Source organism: Rhipicephalus sanguineus, chromosome 6, assembly GCF_013339695.2.
Source record: "Rhipicephalus sanguineus isolate Rsan-2018 chromosome 6, BIME_Rsan_1.4, whole genome shotgun sequence".
Classification (NCBI taxonomy): Eukaryota; Metazoa; Arthropoda; class Arachnida; order Ixodida; family Ixodidae; genus Rhipicephalus; species Rhipicephalus sanguineus.
Genome location: NC_051181.1, coordinates 123,673,674 through 123,697,975, shown reverse-complemented (window position 1 = coordinate 123,697,975; position 24,302 = coordinate 123,673,674). Strand labels below are relative to the sequence as shown.

Genomic DNA, 24,302 nt, shown 5'->3' with positions numbered 1-24,302 from the left:
CGTCCCCCGGGGCATCACCCAATATACTTTCGCTGGTCACGAAGCTGTTCCACTCCCGGACCTGCAACTCTGAAGCATGCATTTGTGTGTCCGCTGCCCCAAGGAGTGTAGCTTTTAGAGCCGAAGCTTCGCAGATGCCTCGCCAAAGCAGCAGTGGTCAGTGGAAAGAGAAAAAAAAAATGGATGTCTAATTGCTTTGGCCGTTTTCTCTTCAGTGGTAGACTCTACATCTCGGCATTACAACTCCTCTCCCCTCTCTCCCCTCCCTAGTTCGTGATGCACCTCCGGCGCTATCCGAAAGAAACAAAAATTAATGGAAAATTTTCAGAGGAGGAAAAAAAAAAGTCAACAGGAATAGGACACAACCAACTTCGGGCCATCCAGTACATAGGCCCGGGAAACGGTGGAAAGGCTAAACCTCACTGCAAGCACCCGGGTGGCCTAGGCCAGGCCGCCTATCTGCAGGTTCTCAATCAAGTTTCGTCCAGTCCAGTCCAGGACAGGGAGGCAGCTATTGTACTGCTGCTGTTTCCCTGCCTTCAAACATTTTCTTTTTTATCGTTTTTCCCAAAGCGCTATACAACTGCACCACTTACCAGATATTCGACTGGGCAAGCTCTCTCCCACAAGCCCTCCGCTCCTTTTGTTTGCATAGGTCTTCCGTACAAATACCACGAAGATGCGGTAATTGATTTCGGCTAGCCTGCATACGAAAATCTAATTTGCAGTACTATCATCAATTTTTAAAGTCCAGCCACACTCGCGATATTGGAAACAATTTAAGAGAAGTATAAGAACACGATGCTTTGTTCGAATGCTGGCACAATGCCGTTGACGCTCCTGGCGACCGTTATATATGCGCGTTCAGAAAAAGGAACACAAAAATAATCATAAACGACGCTTCATATTAGCTAAGTGTCTGACGTTTAAGAAAACAAAAAATCACAGTTTCGCAGTAACGGCGAAGCAGAGAATACGGTAGCAACAAATTGGCATGTCACACGAAGTAAGAATCCGATCCGCGTAACTCTACAAAACGCTGGTTAAAGCGAGAGCGGCCGCTACAGGGAGCGAAGCGGTTTTCGTGCCGTTTGTCGTCTCAACACAACGCGGTGAGAGCAGTGAGAGCCTAAACCATGTTATATACGAGCAGTCTAGCGATGTCTATCGAGATAGCACGTGCCAGCGCTCGCGACCGCGTCCTTATGATCAAACGATATTTACCGCAAAGCAACACAAGGACGAAAAGGGAGGACATCACAACACGTGCGCTAACTTTCAACAAAATGGTTTATTGCAAGCGAAGCACGAATTGGTGACGCTCACACGCTGCACCTGCAGATGTCATGCGCAGAGATGTGCATTTTGCCCCTCATTCTCTTTTTTTAACAAGATACGCGAAAAAATTCGCAAGCTAATAATCCACGTTCAAAAAATACAATTCTTTATCCAACAGGGATAAGGACGGAGAGCTTACACAATCGCTACCCAACTTTGCATTTTTGGCAGAACGTTTCTGCTTGCAAGATAAGACATCTCGGTTCGTGGACTGTTGAGAGGCGGTGTTGTATCAGATTTCCCTTTCGTGCGAAAAGCAATACGTCGGTCAGACGGGTCTTTGTCTGGACAACGGGTTACGAGACCATTGCAACCTCGCAAAGAAAGACAACGATGGGAGGCTCGCGATGCGTTGCAGCTCTTGTGGGTGCGCCCCTTTTTTGAGAAACCCAAGGTGTCATCGACCAAACGAGATTAACTAACGAGATTAATAGTAGAAGCCGCCAAAATTGCAAAGTTGGGTAGCGATTGGGGAAACTCCATCCCATCTGCCCCTGTCAGATAAAGAGTTGTACTTTTTGAATGGGCATTAGCTTGTGAATTGTTACGCATATCTTTTTAAAGGGAGAACGAGAGGGAAAATTAACATCCCTTCGCACGACGTCTGGGTGCAGCGTGTAAGCACCACCACTGTATTAACGCGATAGCGTTAAAGAGCTCGTATCGCAGAAATTCCGCCGTCGGTGTCGGCCCCGTTGGTTGTGAGCGAAAAATCATCATCTTGTCCGTGACCGAAAAATCGAAAAAGCTGCAAATAAAATAAATAATAAAACTGTTGGGTCCGAGTGAGAATCGAACCCAGGCCGTCTGCGTGGCAAGGAGGTGTTCTACCACGCAGCCGCGCTCCTGCTTGGCACAGCACTGAAAGCAACTGTCATGCTTCTCAAACAAACGCGTCCTGTATACAGGTGTCACAGTACGAGATGTAATATCGCAGTAACATGCATGGTACAAGCGTACATTGCCATCGAGCGTCACACCATGTCAATATCATAACGATTTGGTGGTTTAAAGACAGCCACCCATTACAAAAGGCACACACATTACTCCGCGTATTCCCTTAAGACCACGTAGTGGGTGCATCGCAACTTCGAAAAAGTTTCTCGCGCATAATTGCTCCTGGTTTAAAGCATGCTACCCATTACATAAGACACACACTTTGGTGCGCGCATTCTGTTAAACACTCGTAGTGTTCGAAGTGCGCACTAGTGGCAGGAAATCGCTATCGCGTTCAACTCTTAAAGGCGAAGCTTAAGCGTCCCCCAACTTTTCGGGCTTCGGTTGCAATAAACCATTTTGTTGAAAGTTAGCGAACGTGTTGTGTCCTCCGTTTTCGTACTTCTGTTGCTATGCGCTAAATATCGTTTCGTGTCTTACCAACAAGGTCGAATTTCACCCCTTGTGCTTATGATCGAAGTTCGCAGTTGCTGCTCGAGCGAAGCAGCCCCTCTTCCTCCCCCCCTCCCCCTTCCCCTCGCGGCGCCGAAAGACGGGCGGGGCGTTTCTTCTCTGCTTGACGAGGCATCGACGCCGGTCTCGCACGCGGGGCGATGTGATCGCATGTGCCCTTGGTGCGACGGAGACGGCCGGCTCTTTTCATTTCTGCACGTTATCGATTTGGAATTTATACGGAGCATGACGGCGACGGCGAAAACCCACTGACAGTGTCCATTAAGTCAGGAGTACTGCCTGCCGAAACCGCGCTACGCTTATGAGGCACGTCATAGGCGGAGGACTCCGGATTTTAGTTCGACCACTTGAAATTTTTTAACGAGCACTTAAATCAAAGTATGTTGGCGTTTTTTTGCATTTCAACCCCATTCAAATGCAGCTGCGGTAGCGAGGAATTGAATCGACGCAGTCGTGCTAAATAGCGCGACACCTAACAGCTATTAGGTAAGTCACTGCGCGAGTCTATTCGATATTCGATTCGCTTCTGGCGTTCTTACATACTTATTGACTTCAAATATTATACTATTCGCACACCCTGTAGGTCACTCCCCCAATTCATGAAGCGCTGCTGGCCCTCTTGAAATTCTGTTGCGAGCACTGTCAAATTTCGCCAAAGTGTGTAACGCCCCGCGGGAGGAGACACGAGTTGGTCACTCATTATCCTCCAAAACGGCATGCATAAAGGGACGAACGTATAAGACATGTACACCACCAATCTCTCCTACGTACGCGTCTCGGTTTAGCAGATTGTGGCAATCGCCTTCTTGTCTTTCCTGATTGGCTTACACGTTCGCAACTGCCTCTCCGATTGGCTGAAAACGCTGACATGGCGTAAGGTGACAGCGCCTATAGAATAGCGTCCCTGTGTGACATTTCTGAAACTTTAGTCGCTTACAACCTAAAGTTAAATTTAAGCTCCGCCCACAGCCGTCGCTGTCCATACAAGGGAAGTTTTACTGTACATGTAACTTGTACATAAACAAACAAAACAAGTAAAAACAGCATGCACATTTCACAGATGAACACTAAAGCACTAATTTATCTCTGTCTATCCAGAAGCGCGCAAATTAAAGAGGCAATAATCTGGATCAAATTGCTTGCACATTGAAGACTCTCACGTATGCATGCATACTATAGTCGGACACAACTTTAGACGTCCGCGGCATTTCCTCCTCAAAGGCGGATGCACACAAAGCCTCACTCCGGACTGGCGTCATGAGCCGGACGGCCGGTGGCTCCGCCTTCGGAGATAATCGAAGCGTGCATAGCGCGACTATTTCTTCAGTCGCCTGGGCGGGGCCTCTCCGGACTTCTTAACCTGTATCCGTCTATAGAGGGGGAACTTTGTTAGTACCGGATTACTGGAAACTCCAGCTGTCCCTTCCTTACTTTAGGCTCAGAACAAAATGTGAACGTTTTAGAGTACCACATGCCCTCCCTCAGCGCTGTCTATCGAGCGAGATTGCATTTGCTGAATAACGTCTCGCATAATACGCGGTAGGTAATTTTACAATACAAACACATGTTAGAGGCGCTGGCTTTTGATCGAAAAAATAGAACTTTCTGCCATATTTCAGCAAAGACTGCGACACCAGTTCTCGGGCAAACGCAATACTTTAGGTAGGGACGACGAACTTTTAACTACTAATATGCGCAGTATTGACATGAGCCGCAAAAATGTACTAATGATTACATCACAAACCATATAACACGACTCTCTTAATTGCAAAGATACAAAGGCGAGCCGCAGTTCGGTGGTGCCTAGCTTGTATTATTCGTAAGTTGTAACCAACTGTAAAACACAATTTCGAAAGAGTACTTTGGTTTCACGTGGTTTCGGTTTTCCCTCTTTTGGTACCACGTCAAGACCTTGACCCATTTCCTCATGCTTGCTTTTTCACTCTCATTGACAAGTGCATTTAAACTAATCGGGACAACATACGGAACGAAACGTACGGGGCGAAAGGCCAGCGGTGCCTCACTTAGTACCTTATTCAGCCCCTCAGGCAAGGGGGAGTCGCTCAATATTCCCAAGACTTTCGCTGCGGGGTGGCGCCCGCATTTAACCCCGTTCTCCGCTCTCGCGCGCGTAAGCCCGACGCCGGTGGAGAGGGTCCTGACCGTCCCGACAACTGACACAATTATACTTCTTGCTGCTTTCTTGCCTGACTCCTTCGTTTATACGCCGCCCAGTCCCGTTCCCCGCATTGCCGCGGGTAAAAGCGAAACGAGTTGGCCGTGAGGTGCGGTATAATTTGCCTTTTCGACACGCTGGCCACTCAGGAACCACGATGTAACTATCGTGCCCTTCGCCTTGCCAGCATCTTCTTGGTCTTCCTCATTCCTCGCCTGGGCGGTTGCGGTATAGAGAGGGAGAATTCAAACAGCTGTGTTACCGTTTCACGATGGAGTCAAAGGGTTTAGCGACTAAAAAACAACGTATGCTATGGCAATGGGGAACGTCGTATTGGATGTTTCCTGATTTAGCTTTGATGAGGATTACGATAATGGTAGTGATAATGGGCGGCGTTTCATGGCGCAAGGGCCCGCGGTTGTGGCAGAAGAGTTCCGAGTAAATTTTGATTATTCAAATGTAATATACACCAAGGCACGTTCATGTCTATAAGGGCACCATAGATGTTGTATCTAGGCGCCACTGAAATACGGCCGCGACGGCCCGGAATCGGACCAATGGCTGCTGCTCGTCACCGAAGACGGCACACACACACACACACACACACACACACACACACACACACACACACACACACACACACACACACACACACACACACACACACACACACACACACACACACACACACACACACACACACACACACACACACACACACACACACACACACACACACACACACACGCACGCACGCACGCACGCACGCACACTTCGCTACTTGCTTGGACCAAGCTTGCCGACTCTGCGAGTCCAGTGCGAAGTAAATTAGGCCCCGCACACAGCGCTATCACCATCGAGCAGGGTCCAAATAAACTTGCAGGATATCTAGAAACCTGAAGCTATTAGATGCCAGCATTTTTTAGAGTCATAGGTGCTTTTTTTTACACTTGTTATTTCTCATATGATCGATTGAAAGTTCCGATAACGCGTTACAAGATAACTACCTGGCTGATGAAAGACTCTATATATAGTTCAGTGAGCGTCCACGAATTCATCTTCGAAATGGCCCGTGCGCCAACGACCCAACTTATATCGTTCAAGACGGCGGGAGGAACGCTGCTGCACTCTGTCACGCTCGCGGGTGGTCGTCATATCGTTGGAGATGAAATTAATTACGGAGTGTGACTTCACTTGGTGCTGCTTGATTTGTTTTCCAGGATGACGAATAGGCGCGTCTATTTCACGTCTCGCCCTCTCTCCTAACAAATTGCATTCCGCGCGATTGCGAAATTAAATCGTAGCCGCTGCTACGTTGGGGTGCTTACATTCCTTGCGAATAGGCGATGAAACGTCTTTATCAAAAATGGTAATATCCCCCGTGTGTTCCTATTTTCACGCTTTGACATTTATATTAAGGGAACGACATGTTCATGCTCCGGTCAATAACGTGAGCTGTCGAGTGCACATTCCACCCCCACCCCTACACACATACCCTTTCCGATTTTGGTACTTAATGAAAATCGAAAATAAAAAAAGAGAAGCGTGCTATCACGTGCCTCCTGAAAGAGACATCACACTCACCCACTTGAAGAGGAGGAAATAAATAAAATAAAGTAGAGTAAGAAGCAAACGTATCAGATCAAACAGGCAGGAGTAGGTGTCGCAAAAGAAGAGAGCCGACCTTCTACCGCTGCTGGAAAGCATTACAGAAGAGCATCGTGGATTTAGTGAAGAGTTTCTAACATAGCCATCTCACATGTTTAAAGAAAGAAGTATAACACGTGAAATGCCACGAATGGAGGGCTTTATAGCGAGCTTGTTGGAGGCGAGTGGTTACTGTTCGAAATATAAAAGTGGGGCTGCCATTTGCGACCCATAAGGGTGCGCGGCTCAGCGTCGTCGGAAATGGCGCAGCGGAATGAAACTTTCAAGAGAGGAGGTAGGAGTCATGGACCGTCATGCCCGCTCGTCCGCCCGGCTTCGACCTGCATATCAACCAAGCGATAAACGATGAGGTACGCGACGAGCTCCAACCTTCTTTCTTTCCTATCTATCTATCTATCTATCTATCTATCTATCTATCTATCTATCTATCTATCTATCTATCTATCTATCTATCTATCTATCTATCTATCTATCTATCTATCTATCTATCTATCTATCTATCTATCTATCTATCTATCTATCTATCTATCTATCTATCTATCTATCTATCTATCTATCTATCTATCTATCTATCTATCTATCTATCTATCTATCTATCTATCTATCTATCTCTTCGTCCACCACCAGAAATGACAAGGAAGAATTCCAGTAGCGGTTCTTGCAGCCTCTCGTGTTGTCTACCGCGTTTCGGATGGAGGTCCGACTCACTGAGTCCACGAATGAGGCAGCAAGAACAAGCATTCGTACATATAATATACTGCCGGAGCGAGGGCGTGCGCGATAGTTCAAACCGCCACGCGCGGAACGCGGAGGTAAAGAAGCGCTGATTCCACGCAGGTCTGCGCCAGCGCGTCTCCAGAAATCACCGCCCCTATGTAGGCGGGAAAAAAGAACAGAGCCTTTCAAGATGCCGCGGAAATAGCCTTGTCTCGGCTCCTTGATATGCTGTACCGTGCAGTGATAGCCTCCGTTCGAATTCTGTGCAATGAAGCGGACGCCGTAAACGCACCTTTGAACGTCAGTGGTTAGTCGAACTACCATATCCTCGATTACAAGCAACGACAACCTATAAGCTATGTTATCCGACTCAGAAGGAGTGTTAGCAGCAGCTAACTAAGTTTGTCCTCAGCTGCAAAGCCAGTGGCTGTCCGTTTGTATTGCATGGATCATGCCTTAGAAAGCCCGACGTAGGCAGATTCCCTCTAGTCATCTTCGTACAGATCACTTGTTATCGTAATTTGTAGTACGTGGCTAGAGGCAGGCTAAGCTTTTCACAAGAAAAACAGTATCCCCCTGCGTTGACGGACACCGCTGTTTGCATTTCCTCATTTGTGATACACATATATGCTTTGAGAGAGAGAGAGAGAGATGAAACAGAAATGATGTGGATGCTAGCCAAAACAAATATTTAATTTGCTACCCTATGCTCAGAAAGGGGGGACGGGTAGAGTATTAGGAATATAATGAGGTTATAGAGGGAGAGAAAGAGAAACAGCGCACATGCACAGAATCATTGCTGTTCGTAGCACAGTTGACACTTGTGAGCAGGGGCGTAGCCAGAAATTTTTTCGGGAGGGGTTCAACCATACTTTATGTATGTTCGTGCGTGCGTTTGAATGTGTGCGTGTGTATATATGGAAGCAAAACTGAAAATTTCGGGGGGGGGGGGGGTTCAACCCCCCCCCCCGGCTACGCCCCTGCTTGTGAGTACTAAGTGTAAATACTAAACGCAATAAATGCCATGACGTCTGTAAAAGAGAAATAAGGAAAAGGCAAGGAGATAATGCTATGCATGGTCCGAACTATTACACTAGCACAGCAGTCTGTAAATCGTGCTTGATTCATAGGAACATAGCGGTGAACGTCTTAAATACAATCACTGTGCAACATCCCAGGAGAGTTGTTGAATGTGACTGTGTATGTAGTGAACGCTCAGAACGAGACGGCGCAGCGGCAGAATAAGTGACATGACGCGTTAGTTCGCGATAGCTGGTTCATGTTGTAGATGGACATGTTCTTTTGCTCGATTGAGCAAGACGACAAGGTGAAGCTCGGTATCTTGTTTTAGTACTGCACGGAATTGTGTAAGGTACGCTCGCGCTACGCCCCTGTATATAGCTATAGCTCTGTATGGGCCGAGGCACACAGCTATAACACAAGGCGGTCGCTTGCAAGGAAAGCTCATTTCGCTTGCGAGGCACGTGGACAGCTGGGAGGGGAAGGACAGCGACGCAACGTCGATCTGTTCTTCTCCGGCTCGTCTCTCGCTGTGATGACACACTTTTCTTGTTTGCTTTCGCCGGGTCCACTTTCGGGTCCTGTGGTGTGATGTGGAGATTGGACCCTCACTGTGGTATGCACGCAGACGGCTTCTGACGGCCAGCGGCAGAGACATGCTCGAATGAGAGAGACCGGAGTGACAGAACGAGCATCTGAGAGTCTTATCTCTATATACTTGACACACCGCGCCTCAGAATGGGCCGGTCAGGCAACGCCACATCTTCATTCACACGTCTCGTTTGTAGTGAAGTGAGGCGAAATAGCTTTTGACATAGTAGAGGCCGACAGATAATAAAGGAATGTTAAAGAATATTACTAAGGCAATACTGCAGGATTCGTAGTTCACTATTTCATAGGTGTTCTATATAAAAAAAAGGGTCAGTATATGTGCAGCCAGAACAATATGTTCATAAGCACAAAAAGTTGCGTTCACGAACTTTCTGGACTAAAGCAGTAATGACTTGGTTACCTCATGAATTCTGCCCCATGCTCGAAGCACATCTACTGTACGGTTTCACTGCACGTCAAGGATCACCAGGTGGTTGAAATTATCCGGAGCCTTAACCTTTACAGATCACCGTTATAAAAGGTACGTTTTAACCTTTAAAGCTGACGCGAGCAAGATGACTGGCGCGACATCACCGATGAGAGAAAATACATCTGCGAAGAATGACGCAAGGAAACGTGGAGTTTGCATCTGGTGATTCAGGACCGTGTAGTGCAAAAACGGAGCCGGTTTTAGTGTGTCGAAAACAGTCGAATTGTGTAGCCTAACTGGATATGTCACAATGCTCAATGTCCTATTTTCAATCTTCACCGGGACTGCGGCAAGCATAAAGTTAAGGGACAAGATGTGAAAGTGAACGGAATTATGCCGGCCCATGTGGTCGCATTCAGTGACTCGTATCTGTGAAAATATGCCGGTTGTCTTAACCAACAGAATCCGAGCGCTAGCATTGAATGGCAGTGATCAAACAAGGATGTCTCAGTGCCGAGTGAAGGTTTTCTTGCTGGACAGTCAATCATTTGAGGTACCCGTCTTCCTCAGACAGTTCTGTCATGCGCATGTCTCTTTCATGTACAGGGTTTTGTTATGCGAACGCCTTTGTCATGTGCAGATATTTTGCTATGTACAGGCCCTTCGCCCTTCGACGCAACAGTTCATGGTAACCAGCGAGCTAGGTCACATATCAACGGGTCGTCAGCTTCCATCGTGCCACAACACCCGGACCGGCGTCTATAGCTCCGCGCGGCCATTGCTCTGGAAGCGTCGTCCCTCTCTTCTACGCCAAAGGGGGAAGGGGGGCGGGGGGAGCAGCGACAGTCGAGCGTCGGCCGACTCCAAATCGATGCACAGAAAGCATTTGCAGCGGCGGCGGCGGCGGCGCGTCAGAGGACCCCGGGGCCACGCCGCGCGCAAGGGGAGAAAACGACCGCGCACGCGGCCACAACAGGCACACACACACACACGCGCGGCCAGACAGTTCCTCGATATATGGGTCACAAAGGCAGCCCCCCTCCGGTCGCAACCTCCTCGCCTCTCGGTTGCTGACCCTGACCGTGAGGTAGGGCCAGGCCCGGGAGCGAGAAGAGCTCCCCTCTCTTTTGGCGTCCTCTCACACGCTCCACGGAGCCTGGTCCAAAATAACGGAACATCCCTCTCCGTTTCTCTCTATCGGTACAAACGGACGAGGAGGAATTCGGGTGGCGGCGTCGCCGGGGAGAAGAGCCGACGGTCAACTTCCGAACACCCTCGCCTCTAGCGCCGTCGAATCTGTCCCATGGATGGGGAAGTTTTGCTAACGTTGGGGTTCTACGCACGCTCGAGAGAGAGATATAGAAATGAAGAGGAGAAGGGAACGAGCTTACCCTGAGGATCTGAGGGCTCTCGTATCTTCAGCCGGGGCATCCGAACCCATCGCGCCTAAGCTCTCGGCGACAGCGGTGGTGAAGGGGGAAAGGAGGGGGGGCAAAGCAGTCTCCGTATGTCGGCTGGCTGGCTCTGTCCCCATTTTGCTCTCGTTTTGGTGGTCATTGGACGCTACAGGAGGGGGGGGGGGCATTGGCGATGGAGAGAAGAAGCCTCCACTGAAGGAGAAAGGGCGCCTGGTCTTCTCAGTCGGTCGGTTGGTCGACTGCGGGAGGAGAAACGCGCTGGTCTTTCACCCCCCTTTCCCGGACTGGTATAAAACCCTGGCGCTTCCTCAATGGAGGTCTTCTACGGCAAGCGCGGTGCGCGCATCTCTCCGAATTGTTTGTCCGTGGATTTTCGTCGCGGTGTGGTTCATCGGTGCTCTTTTGATTGACTACGCGCCGGTTTTGTGTGGTGCTTCGCGGGCTGGTCTTCTCCTCTCCGAAAGAGATGGTGTGCGGACGGCGGTGCGGGACAGTGCCGGTGAGTACGGAATCCGGCTATCGAACCCGCGGTTTATATCACTCCGATCCCACCGGGTCCCCAGTGGGATATCGCTCTTCCGTCCCTCTCATATTACAGAACGCAATCGGCTAGACCGGCTTTCGTATTCAGTGCTGGTGTACCAAGGCCGAAAACTGGGATAGCTGGTACGGTTCCATTTTAGATTGAAGCGGCACAAACAAGTGCTGGGGGTGGCATGCTCTCGCAGCTGAAACTGTGGGCAAATGTGCCAACGAGCCTTACGTACGTAGCACTACTTGACGCGTAATATTTCAAGTATCAGGAATCACGAACTCGCCCAATCACACATTGTGGCCGCATTATCGTGTTGGACTGTGGCTTCGAGTTCGGCTCGGCTATGTCTGTGTGGCAGGCGTCATGCTCCTCTCGTCTGCATGCATCGCTCGCTCGGGAGAACGCTGGAGTGCGTTCGCAGCGTAACGAGACTGGTAGCCCGTTACGCTTACATAAGCGTGACACAGTGAAGAGGCGCACCTAGTGTACGCTGTTACGTGCGCGACCAATAGAATCATCTTACATAAAAGAAAGCTTGTTTTGCAGAACTTGAAGACGGTTAAAAACGTTTAAAGGTGTACGCGATGCGCACTATAAAAACTTAGCCTCAGTCACGCTGGCTGCATGCAACTTGTGGGTGACAATCTTTAGCCAATACAAACAAATACTGTCATCAAAGTTGACTAATCCAATCGTAAACTTTGGTGCGAGAAATTTCGGGGATCGTAGAGACGCATTTTAGAAATGGCCGCTACATGTATTCGAGCCCAACGTGCTGTTATTCAAGCCACATTTGATTACATATCGCCTTGATCTGTACCGGTTGTGCTCATTTACGACGTGGCAACGCTTGACAGGTAGTTTTAAGCACAAGATTTCGGAAGACCTATAACTGCGAACATCGTCCAACGCCTGAAACCTACGATGCGCATTATGGGCTACCACTACGTTTGCGAAAAACTAATTTGTAGCATATTTCACAGCTTACTATTTACTGGGAGAAGAGATAAAGCTGTGGTTGTGAAGCAAGCACATCCCGATTACCACACGTTCGCACTAGGCTGACGCGTGTGTTAACCAGTCTTTGATAAGTTCAGCAAGACTTGTGGAGTACATATGACGAAAATTTTGCGAACATTTTCCTAAAGCTTCCGAATGGATATTATCGAACATTAATGTGATAGTTAGGGGCGCAGCTGACACGATAAGTAACACAAGGTAAACCTATACGCAGTTGTTACAGCTTAACGGCTCTGCAAACGGTGACAAACTGAAGTGTATTGCTTAGTTGACAAGGCAAGCGCTATTGGTCAGGAAAGGGCACAAATGCTCACATTACTAAGCGTGTACCCCAAAATGAAAAGGAAAGCAAGTTATTATGATAGGACGTGTGAGGGATTGAAGATGATTCGTAAACACGCCTTGTCAAGAATGGCTAAACTGCCATTTGACAAATAACCATGTTCTAATGATTAAATCACTGAAGACTCTCAAAATCCCCCCGCTACAAAATTCACAACGTCATGCCGAGTGAAAAAAAGAAAAAAAGTGAAGGGTACATTGCTTGCTTTCCTTTTTGTTCACTTGTGGACCTATACAGCCACCATTCTCATTTTTTCTGTTGGCTTGTCAATCAAAGTGCAACATATTTGTCACGTAATACCTCTTCTAGGCACAACGTAAGATGACTAAAATAAAATGAGAGCATGTAATACTCAAGATTTATATATATGGACTAATACGCTCGAGGTTGGAGGGCACGCATAGCAGCACGAAGCGGATATATGTTAGTAACAACGTTCGACCATTGGCCCGCTTCGGCCTTTTCAGTGAACTAAAATTTGCACTTTGGAGCTCGTCTCATATTTCTATCGCATTTAGCTCTCAAAACACGACGTGCACCAGCATGTACTATTCCACCTAGAATATTTCTCAAAGCTCTTGCAGTTCGTGAATTCCGTGTGTCATTTGTAAATAGCCTCCTCTAATAATATGCACGATATCATGATTGGTTGGCATCTGCGTGTACAATCATTTCTACGACGTAAGAATTTTTGGGAGTCACGGGCACAGATACTCAAGCAGTCGCGCGACGTCTGGCAAGCTAACCACTTCAATATAAAAAGGGGGGTTAGCGGCAAACGCAAGAGAAATGGGTTGACGTTACCATTAGTTCCATCAGAATACGTTCAAATATATTATAGTCAATATACAAGCTAGGGCTAGCCAGTGCTAGTGATATACGACTAAATACGGAAGCTATCAGACAGTGCTACAGACAAACTCTATGATTATTTCAAGGGTTTGCTCCTTCTAATACTCGCGCGTTAGAATAAATGTAAGACAGAAAAAAGGCTGTGTCAGTGCTAGAGCATGTCATCGTCGAATAATGCGAAACGATTGCCACCTGTCAAAGACAAACAGGAAGCCAGGCAGTACCTCCGCGAATAGACAAGCTTCAGGTGTACCTGTCATCATCGCGGCTATTAAGGCATCCATTTCTTTCTTTCTTTCTTTCTTTCTTTCTTTCTTTCTTTCTTTCTTTCTTTCTTTCTTTCTTTCTTTCTTTCTTTCTTTCTTTCTTTCTTTCTTTCTTTCTTTCTTTCTTTCTTTCTTTTCTTTCTCCGCCCGCACCTTCGGAGCTGGACAAGTATACGCATAGCACAAAATGCAATAAGGAAGTTGCCGGCCAATCACAAATCCACTGCACGTGCCGCCGCCCCTGCTAAACAACCTTTATCGGTCAGCCCATATACATAGAAGAAAAGTCTGCAAACTAGCCATGCCCCTCAAGTACATAGTGCCACATCTCTGAGGGATACGGCGACTACCCAAACGAGAGGTGGGTGGACAGCAGAGTCAAGTAGAAAGAAGTAGTGTGGCATTCCTACAGGAGGGCGTGTGAGCCAGCTTTCCATCGCGTCGTTCCGAGACACAAAACGCGCTCGCCTGCCATGCCTGTTGAGCAAAATAATGGCTGCATGCTGGGACGACCGCGTCAGTTGCGTCACCGCCCACGATATCAGCGCCGCAGCAGGGACTAATATGCACCTCAATGGCCAGCCCGTTAGGATTCGTTGACCCCTGTCGGTCACAGGGCGAGAGACACACGCACGCCAGCGTGGACAGCCAACGCCCGCCCGCCTAGCTAGCCGCTCGGCAAGTGCGCCGCAACGCCAAGCCAAGACACCGACCGCGAGGACGTCGGCCGAAATAGCCCATTGTGCGGCTCACAGCGCATGCGCTCAACCTACACAAACAGACACACACGCAAAAAAAAGTGGGGACCACCGGTCCATGCAGGCACGCTCCCTGTCTCTCTCTGCCCGGTCAAAACGGCCTGTGCTATACCATATACTACACGGGCTCTGGCAGTACGTTTCGGCTTCGTAAAACAATGGCCGGCCGGCGTGTCCGCTTACGATGCCTCATGTAGCATATGGAAACGACGCGATGAATAGCCCCGGAACGCACGCGGACCACCCCATTCCTTTTAGGCTAGCGGTCACAGCCGCCGCACTGTTGTTCTGCGCTGCGGTGAAAGCAGCCGCGTGCCATCACGTGAGGTCGCAGTATTGTTTTGTTTCTGCGGCGTCGAACCGCATGTGGACCGTTTAGATCTAGCGGGCGTTGCGGCGAGAGCGCATGCGTGAGATTGCTTCTCTTGTATTAGTTGGGGCGGAGAGGAAGAGGTAATTGCATGCGTCAGAGGCCAGCTTGTCTTCTGCATCCTCTGTGCTGCCATCTTTCCTCTGCTGTTTTCCTATACTGTTCGTCTGCTGTTCGTCTGTCGCTCTTCTGTTGTTCTTCTGCTGTTCGTCTGTCTCTCCTGCTCTTCTTCTGCTTTCCTTCCGCTTCTCCTCTGCTGTGAGAACAAGAAAACAAATGAGCCTAGGAAGATGCGCGCGCGCGAAATTAACGAGGAAGTAAGCGCCCTATAGGCGTATGACGCTACGGGGGTGGGCGCACGACTGGTTTAAAAAGAGGAACGGAAACGACGTTGAAATGAAAAGTGAGCGCGCGCCGCCATTGTCTCGCCTTGGTCTCTCGGAGCGAGCGTTGTTGAATGGCGGTCACCTTCCTGTTCAGCAAAAGATGAACGCCATTAGAGCGCTCCGTGTACTTCGGAAATGAAAGCGCTGTGTGGCAACGGCACAGTGGAGGATAAAGACCCAGGCGGCACACGCTTTCAGTTTTGTTTGTTTTGTCAGTCAGCCAACTTGAGCAGGCCACAAGTTAGGCGAGAAAAAAATTCCCCTTTTCTAATTTGCTTCTTCTTCAGATATCACTGTCCACACCTTGCAGAGTTCACAAGTAAATACTATGATAAGGCACTACTTTCGAATGCCTAAAGATTCCCTTTTCCTCATTAGTCATGTTTTTTTTTTCTATTCCAACAAGATCAACACGAATTCGAAATGCAGACTAATTCCAGACTTGTTGCAGAGGAGTGCCAGATGAGTTCTAGATGGGTTCTAGACGAGTTCTATACATATTTTGGGACGGCTTGTAGACGCGCATCCACGAGCGACCTTCGCCGGATTTCTCCCAAATCGTGACCTTAGAGCCGTTCACTTGTTCTCCTGAAAAGCGAGCTGACGCGCAGTGCAATCATGTCTTGACAGGAAGCGTGTGTTTCTCACGGTTGGGAAGATTCGCTAAAGAAGCGAGAAATGGGTTTAACTTGACTAACTACGAACATACTATATGTGCTCTGAACCCACGGTTCCCGCAGTGTTCGTAATATAAGCTTAACGTGGGATAAATCTGCAGAAATTTAAAATCTCCATGATGTATCAACTTGTATTATGCACAATATCCCACTCACATGGAAGCTGAAAGAAATACATCGTTTCATGGCGTTAACCGGATTGTAACCCATGCTTGACTAAAAGAAAATAACGACGACTGACCACAGGAAATATCATACCCCGAGTTTTTAACGAATTTGGGAAATCGGTGAAAAAGTGGGTGCGCACCACTCAGAAACACATTTAATATCGATAGCGGCAGCCACAATAGTCTGAAATCAAGGACCTTGCCAAAAATAGTTTCCTTTCCTCGAATTTGTTTTTTTTTTTCATCTTCGAATAAGAAGAAGCAAGAAAATTGAGTGGCTCAAAGCCTTTTCCTTTGAGACCACACGAAGTCGACAGACGATGAAGACAGGCAAGACGTAGACGCGGTAAAGTGCTACGTTTTAACTAGAAGAAGTGCTACATTTTAACTAGAAGAAGTGCTACGTTTTAACTAAATGTATAAATGAAGGTATACAATGAAATTATAGTAGTATAAACGACAACTTGCTAAAAGTCGGAGCCGAAGACCCACATCTTCCACAATACGCTTGCGAGATGCTCGTTACCATCGAGCTACCGGAGATTCCGTATTACCCATCACGCTTTCTTGGTTGCCTGCGAATGTGTACAAAATACAGCCCCGGAGGTGCGTTAGCCAGTGCCACTCACGGTCCATGGCTTCAGTTCAAAAGAAGTGAAAGACGAAGTTGACGAAGACGAAAAGACGAAGCTTCCTCCAGGCAACTTCGTCTTTTGAAGAAACAATCGCGCACTTATCATTGATACTAAAAGAATGTCTTGCTAAGTTCTCCGGGCTTTAAATATTCCATTACTCATAACTGGCAATTAAAAAAATATATGGTTGAACTATGGCATCTGGGACTGTTACCCAATAACACTTAGTGGAAAAGTCCACTCGCTACTCGGCCAATCCCCTGCATTGGGTGCGACCCATAGTCAGTGGACAACAACAAGAATAACCGCTGAACGGAGAAGCCAAGTTCAATGGGGCATGACAACAACACGTCACGCTTTCGCAACACGAAAGCCACGGGTGCACGCAGACTTCATCCGGAATTCGTAAAAACAAAAGAAAGAAAGAAACACCTCGGATAAGCGCGCCACCATAGATGCAGGCGCAAGCGTTATACTTTAGTGGGAGAAATTCGGTGATGAAGAGAAGACACCTGCCGCCTCGTACAGCACGTGCCCCAAACTCCTTGGAGCGTGCCCGTTCAGAAAGCTTCCCGCTGTTGCGTCTTAGATGCTTCGCCGGAGATTGCCGCGCACGCAGCGAAGCGATAAGCTTTCGCATGCATGTGTTCCGTTGCTGCTGCCAACATGAAGGTTCGGATGGGGCTCTTGCAGACCTCCGCGCATTCAGGTCACTTGCTCCGATGGGCTGGCGAAGAATAATAACGCCTACGTGACTATGCCCTGTGGTCGAGCCTTATGGAGAGTTTTATTTCGGGTGCGAACGAAGAATATAACACGGAAAGAGGGTGGGGGAGGGAACGCGTTTTTTAAAACAAGAGAGAGAGTGACGGAAGATAGAACGTTGAAACAACTCTTAGCACGCTATAAGTAAGTGGCTATTGGCGTGTTCGAAGTCGTAGTTTAAAGGGGGAAAAAAACAAGATGGTTTAAACAGGAGGTCATTGACTGGAAACATGTGCGCAGTGGAAGTGACCAAGAGAAGGTCACAGAATTCTCGCTCGAATGCTCGCATTCACGCGCTTTTGCCTGAGCCGTTGTTCTGTTATCAGCTCGCTCGTTGTGATTGTGTGCCATTACTTTCAGACGGGTCATGACACACTATACAACTTCATATAATACTTGGGATTGTATGTGCTAAAACCACGATATGGTTATGAGGCACGCCGTCGTGGAGGGAGGGCTCCGGAAATTGCGACCGCAGCGGCCAAGATCGAACCCGCGACTCTCGGGGCAGCAGCCAAACACCGCAACCGCAGTACCACCGAGGCGGACGACTATACAACTTGGAAGAAACCGCTTGTACAGATCGTTGTACATTTCGCGCTGTGCTTACTAACAAGCGAGCCATATCTTGCAGGCATGATTACATTCCATTGTGTCAGCCGTCGCCGTAATTAACGTGTGAATGAAACGCAGGGGGTTCTTGTAAAGGTCGTTACTTACCCGGTTCTGCTGTCTACAAGTCCATTTCTACTAGTCCATGTACAAGTCGCAAAAACAGCCATACTTTCGTGGCTTGTACATGAACATGAACTGACTAGCCCAGCAACGTGTACTTCTATTCTACTAGTTCGTTTGTCTACTAGTCTACGACTATTTACTCTTTACGACCAGCGGTTATCTTGTGTACGCGCCACATGCCCTGCCCATGTCCATTTCTTCTTCTTGATTTCGACTAAGATGTCCTTGACACTCGTGTGTTCCCTGACCAACTCTGCTCTCTTCTTGACCCTTAAGGTTGCACCAACAATTTTCCTTTCCATTGCTTGTTGCGTCGTCCTCAGTTTAAGTTGAACCCTCTTTGTAAGCCTCCAGGTTTGAGCTCCGTATAGGTAAGTGCCGGGGTGAGATGCAGTTGTATATAACATGCATATCATTATGCAGCTGTATGCAGCTGTATACCTTCCTCTTTAGTGATAATGGTAAACTACCATTCATGATTTGAGAATGCCTGCCGAATGTGCTCCACGTCATTCTTATTCTTCTAGTTACTTCAGTCTGATGGTTCGGCTCCGCGGTCACTACCTCTCCCAAGTAGACGTACTCCTTTACAACTTCCAGTGCATCGCTACCTAACTCAGAGCGCTGTTCTCTTCCGAGACTGTTGTAACTGACTTGATTCCAAGAGAAGGCAAACACGCGAGGGGGAGACAGAAAGTTAGGTGGCTAGATGATCAAGAAGTTTGCGGGTATAACGTGGCAGAAGCAAGCACAGGACCGTGTTGATTGGCGGAACATGGGAGGGGCCTTTGCCCTTCACTGGGCGTTGTTAGGGTGATGATGATGAGGATTAGTTGTCTGCTAGTCCGTTCCTTAAATCAGAATGGTTTTGGGGTTCGACTCTGAAGTTCCGGGCCGGTTGCTGCCATAAATTTCTATGAGAGAGAAAATTCTGTTCAGTTTTATTTTTCTTTCTCGCAACGCCGATGCCTCTTTCCAGAAAATTGTAAACAATGAGGTGCACAAATCAGGTCAGTATATAATCGGCATACAGTGATATCATTATATATAAGTTTGCATAGGCACGCGCACTGGGAGTGGGGAGGTGCAAAAGCACAAAAGGGAACACGGCTCAGCCTCAGTGCCACATAGAACGGAGTAGGGGAGTCAAATAATAGAAGGAAGGAGACGGGATACTATTGAACTGACGGGGGGAGGGGGTGCGGAAGGTGCGTCCGCACATCTGTGAGCCCCGTGGACCAAGCGAAGAAGGCCGTGTGTGCTCGTGAAGGCTGCCACGGAGCCGTATTGACGATTAACGGATGCGTGGTGTAGTGCGACAGCAAAATAAAGGCTTAAGAAACAATGAGTATAAGAAGCGAAAGGTCAGGGCCCGTATTCACAAAAGCGTCTTAGGCTAAAAATTTTCGTGAGTGAATATCTCAAAACAATATGTTGGGCGAGCTGGTTTCTAGCTTCCATATTTACAGCCCGAGACTGCGGCGCTCCGTGTGTCTTGTGTGCCTTCTTCTCTGTGGTGTCGTCTCGCGCTGTAAATATTTAAGTGAATATATCAGCCAATCACGATGTGGTACAGATTATTAGCGAAGCCAGCTGGCCAAGGGGAAAACGCATTTGCGAAAGAGAAGTTTTGTCAATTCGGCCCCAGTTATTAAACACACCTCTCGCAAGTCTTTGTTTTCTTGATGAGTAATAGCACGTATTTCTTTTAGGAAAGGATACTATACGAAAATCACGAACCACAAAATGATCGTTAGGTCACTGCCTCCTTACAACAAGCGAACGCGAACACAGCGAACAGAATAGAAAAAATAAAAATAACATATCCAAACTGACGGGACACGATTCCCGGATAAAACTGCGCCTAGCCGCGTCGACCTTAACCTTTGTGTGCGTACGCGTCGCTACGTACGCGCTTGCAGCGGCGGCGGCGGCTTTTGCCGCTGCTGCCCTGGTTTTCAACTTTCTGCCCAAGATTTTGATCGTGAGCATTGGGAGGCCGGGATTGCCTGATGCTCCAGTTTTAAGCGCTGAGTCTCTCGCTGGTCCTTCATTTTTGTTATATCTTCTTTTTTTTTATGTTTTTCCTCGCGGCACAGGGAGGGCAACGTATACCGTAATGATACGTTATACTATCCACACTCTCGCCGCCAATACACTTGCGTGTGTGCTTGCGCGCGTGTGTGCAAGGCCCGATGCGGGTTAAAGCGATAACGAGCGCACGACAGTTTGGACGAACGAAACCAAGAAAAACAAAACAAAACAAAGATGACGAAAGAAAAAGAAAGAAAGCTGTACAGAGAGAAGGTCGGTATCCTCTGTGCGGGTGAAGCAGCAGGGCCTCGGGGACGTTTCTTGTGTATTCGCTAGATTATATATATATATATACACGGTTACGATTTTTAAAGGAAAGTAAAAGCCTACAAAACTAGGTTGACAGGCGCGAGGGGTGCACGACCGTATTGCAGCGGGGTGTCTTGGACGCGTCGTCTTTTCTGAACTTGCTCGAAGCACGGCCTTGCACGCGAGCGCCGGCTGCCTTCCCCTTTATTTTTAGTACGTGCCCGTGCGCGTATCTTTCTGTGTTCTTCGAACTTTCTTCTTTCTGCCCGAAAGAAGTAAACAAAGCGGGCCTTTCCAGATATAAATCTACGCGCCTAAAGCACGGGCCCTTGCTCGAGAACGCGCAGGCAGTCGGTCCCGTTTGGTTCGGTTGAGGTTATGCCAACGGGAACTGGACATAAGTACCTGGCTCAGAGTGTGTCCTTGTTGTTGTGATTTATGCTAAGCGAAGAAAAAGAACGGGAAAGTGAGTTTCCTTAGTGTTGGCAATTCCAAACGTCTGCACAGTACTCAAGAACGAAAGAAAAAAAAAAAGCGAGAGAACAAGATGACGATAACGACATACACTGCGCACGCTATCAGTTAGCCAAGTTCCATGCGCACAAGCTGCGTCACCACGGCCATTGACACCGGCAGTAAGATCTAGTTGTTCAGTAAAGTCGTCGCATCACACTGGGGAAGGCACTCATGCACTGTCCCTATCAAGTATAGGTGGCATTCTAAGCAGCACATAAACATAGAGACCAACGAGAACGAAAGACTTAGTGAGTGTAAACTTAATGAACCTTGGCTCAGTGGAATAACTGTCCTATACAGTGTAAGGACACGGGTCTAATACTCTGGAGGACATTGAACAACATTTAGCGCCTTGGAGGAGTATCGGTGAGAGAGAAAGAGTTAGTCCCTCAAGGACTAACCATATTGGGAATATTAACTGTTCATCCCTTGGTATGGTTACTCCCCCGAAGCACGAATAGTTGTGGCAAGCCCGAGTGTGTTAATCTTCCAACCCCAATCACTATTATTTTTTTTTTGCTTACAGTGTAACAAGCCGTAAACGGCGCCGACGGTACACCTCGATGGTCACGGCCACGGTCAGAGCACTTCGCTTTCACGTGATGACCGTTTGAACGTATTTGACACGTGTCCCATCACAGTGAGCAACGTGCTTTGAACGCGATCACGTCCAGATAAGCCGAGTGGCATATGTATCGTCAGCACTCTAGGCGATTGTTTGGCACGCACTAATTTATTGGACTGGCTATTGAGTGACGTTATCTGATTTGTATGGTCTTCACTGTTATTCTACTTCTTTGAACGTCGTGTTTTTTTACTACTGTCGTGTTCTTTCCTAGGTCAAGTTGGCGCGCAAGTTCGGGTACTACAAGCGTGTAAACACGTACACGAAATGACTTGTGGGAGAATATGTGGGAAAACGATACAGGAACGCTCGCACCTTGACTGTGAGCTCGAGTCCGTGTTCGCGTTTGCGCTGTCATTCACGAAGATTCCGCAGTTGCTCTGTAGCCGCTGGAACGTTATGACATGTCTGTTCTGGATTACGAGGCACATCATAGTGGAGGGCTCCGGAAATTTCGAACCTCTGGTGTACTTTAGCGTCCACTCACATCGTACACTACGGCCTCTAGCATTCCACCTCCATCGAAATGCGACTGCCGTGGCCGGGATCAAACCCGCGACCTTCGAAAATGCAGAAAGTAAGGAATATACTAGACATAAGCGCGTTTCTGTGTGGGAGTACTTCACCGCGCTTCTTATTTTCACAATCATCCGCTAAAGGCTACGATGTGAGTACGTTGACGTACACTCATCTCTTTTTTTCCGTACACCCAGACTTTCTACTTCGCAAAGAAAGAAAGAAGGAAACAGCTCCACACTCACGCCAGAAGCGAGCAGACACCACCCAGCTAGAAGAGAAGCGTGCATAGCACTTGCATGTCCGTGAAAAGAACGCTGGGTACACGTACACACGGACAGACCAGCACCGACAAACAAGTGCGCGCAGCGCCACTTTTTTGTGTGTGAGCATGGGCGTCACCTCTTGACCCCCTTGCGGCAGCTTCGCCCTCGACTATGGCATCCGCGGAAAAGCACGATTATCCGGCAACGAGGAATCGGCGGGGCTTTAACGATCCTTTGTAGACTCAGCCAGGAGGCACTGGCTCAGCACACAAGCACATGTAAGCGCGGCCATGCGAAGGCATCTACCACAGTACACGCACGCGCGGACACACTCTCTCTAACCGCAACGAAAGCGATGGTGTTCATCCTCCCAGTGTATGTATAAAGGAAAGACTGGCTTCAAGCGCACTGGGTCACGCCGTGACCCTTGACATTGACTCGGTGCACGCAGCGTGCCTTTGGGCTTCGCGCACGCGGGAGCCAACATTGGCACGTGCGCGCGCGCAGCGAATGAGAAGACAAAAGCTGCGCAAGATGCCAGCTGAAAGTCGAAGCCCAAATATTTGCTCGGCCGGCTCGGAGCCGCGGGGACACACGTTGTTCCGTGATGACCGACCACAGATGGCACAGAGTGGCCTGGCGAGGAAGTCCGTGATGCGGTCGGCGGGATGACACTGCTCTGTGCGATTGCATCGAAGGTCGTGCCCTAGGGAGTATGTACTCACGTGGCGTCGTGGCGTCAACGTGTGCCATTTTTCTGCTAAATTCGCAGCCTCCAGTATGATGCTGAAGATAAGCGGATCGAGACAGCACGCTGCTTTTCGCCACATTTTCTGCGCTGCAGTGTGGCGACTTTGATGACGTCTGTGAACACCCCCTGTATAGGTATGACATAGCGTACTGTCTATACCTTCAGGTCAGTTGCGGGAAACTTCTCTAGCTCGCTCTTCGGACACTTACGGAGGCAAAAACGGCTGCAGAAATAATCAACAAATAAAGAACACGAAGGGGGAACACACGAGGGTCGTTGTTCTCACGGTGTCCTCGTAGTAATCATCAGGCGCCATGGTCACCCCAACCAAGAACGTTAAATCAGAACTTTCCCGCGCCTTCACCTTTGTAACAGGGCCCTCTTTTATCCGTCGTCTCTCGTGCGCAAGCCGATATCCGATGAAACGACCGCGGCATGCGAAACTTAAGCACCCACCGATCGCCGATCGCGCTTATCTTCGAAAGGAGACCGATTAGCGCGGTACGATCCTCGTGTCTTCGACTTTCTAACCTGAGACAGCATAGGTGCCTGCAGCATACTTGCCATAAATCTCCAGGTATAGACGGTGTGTGTGGTTCAAGGAGGATATAGGAGAAGAAGAGGGGAAGGGGGGCTGTAGTTGAGTTTGAACGCTGCCCTACATTCTTAGCGTATACCGCGGCGCCGCGATCCCCGCACCTTATCTTCAACCTTGCTAAAGCGGTCGTATTTCATTTTCTTAACCGCAGCTTCTTCAATTACATCGGCAACGCGTCTCGAGCCCTTTTATGGTCTTCCTCTGGCCCCCTCTTCCTCCTCGCTTGCGGGGCGGTTTCGGTTTGTAATGCTCGTTCGTCCATTCTCCGTCCCGAGATATGCTCCGGGCCGCATACATACGCAACAGCCGCACGAGTTCGCAGCATGTGTATATGGCATCATGGCGAATTCATATACCCTCTCAACAGCACTAATGACGACAGTCGACCGCATGGGCTGCTCAGCGGG

The 24,302-nt window shown here is 48.5% G+C and overlaps 1 protein-coding gene across 8 annotated transcripts in view; it reads right to left on the bottom strand.

Annotated features, from left to right (window-relative positions):
* LOC119396332 (nuclear migration protein nudC) overlaps nucleotides 1-22,613 on the bottom strand; it is a 232,691-nt gene extending 210,078 nt beyond the window's left edge. For 7 of the 8 annotated variants that reach the window (XM_049417046.1, XM_049417045.1, XM_049417048.1 and 4 more), the window contains exon 1: nucleotides 22,526-22,585. In XM_049417046.1, the coding sequence (XP_049273003.1) occupies nucleotides 22,526-22,570 (45 nt within the window). In that variant the 5' untranslated portion in view covers nucleotides 22,571-22,585. Of the gene's footprint in view, nucleotides 1-22,525 lie in introns of all 8 variants that reach the window. The other variant, XM_049417049.1, reaches the window with a different exon arrangement.
* Nucleotides 22,614-24,302: the final 1,689 nt, after the last annotated feature.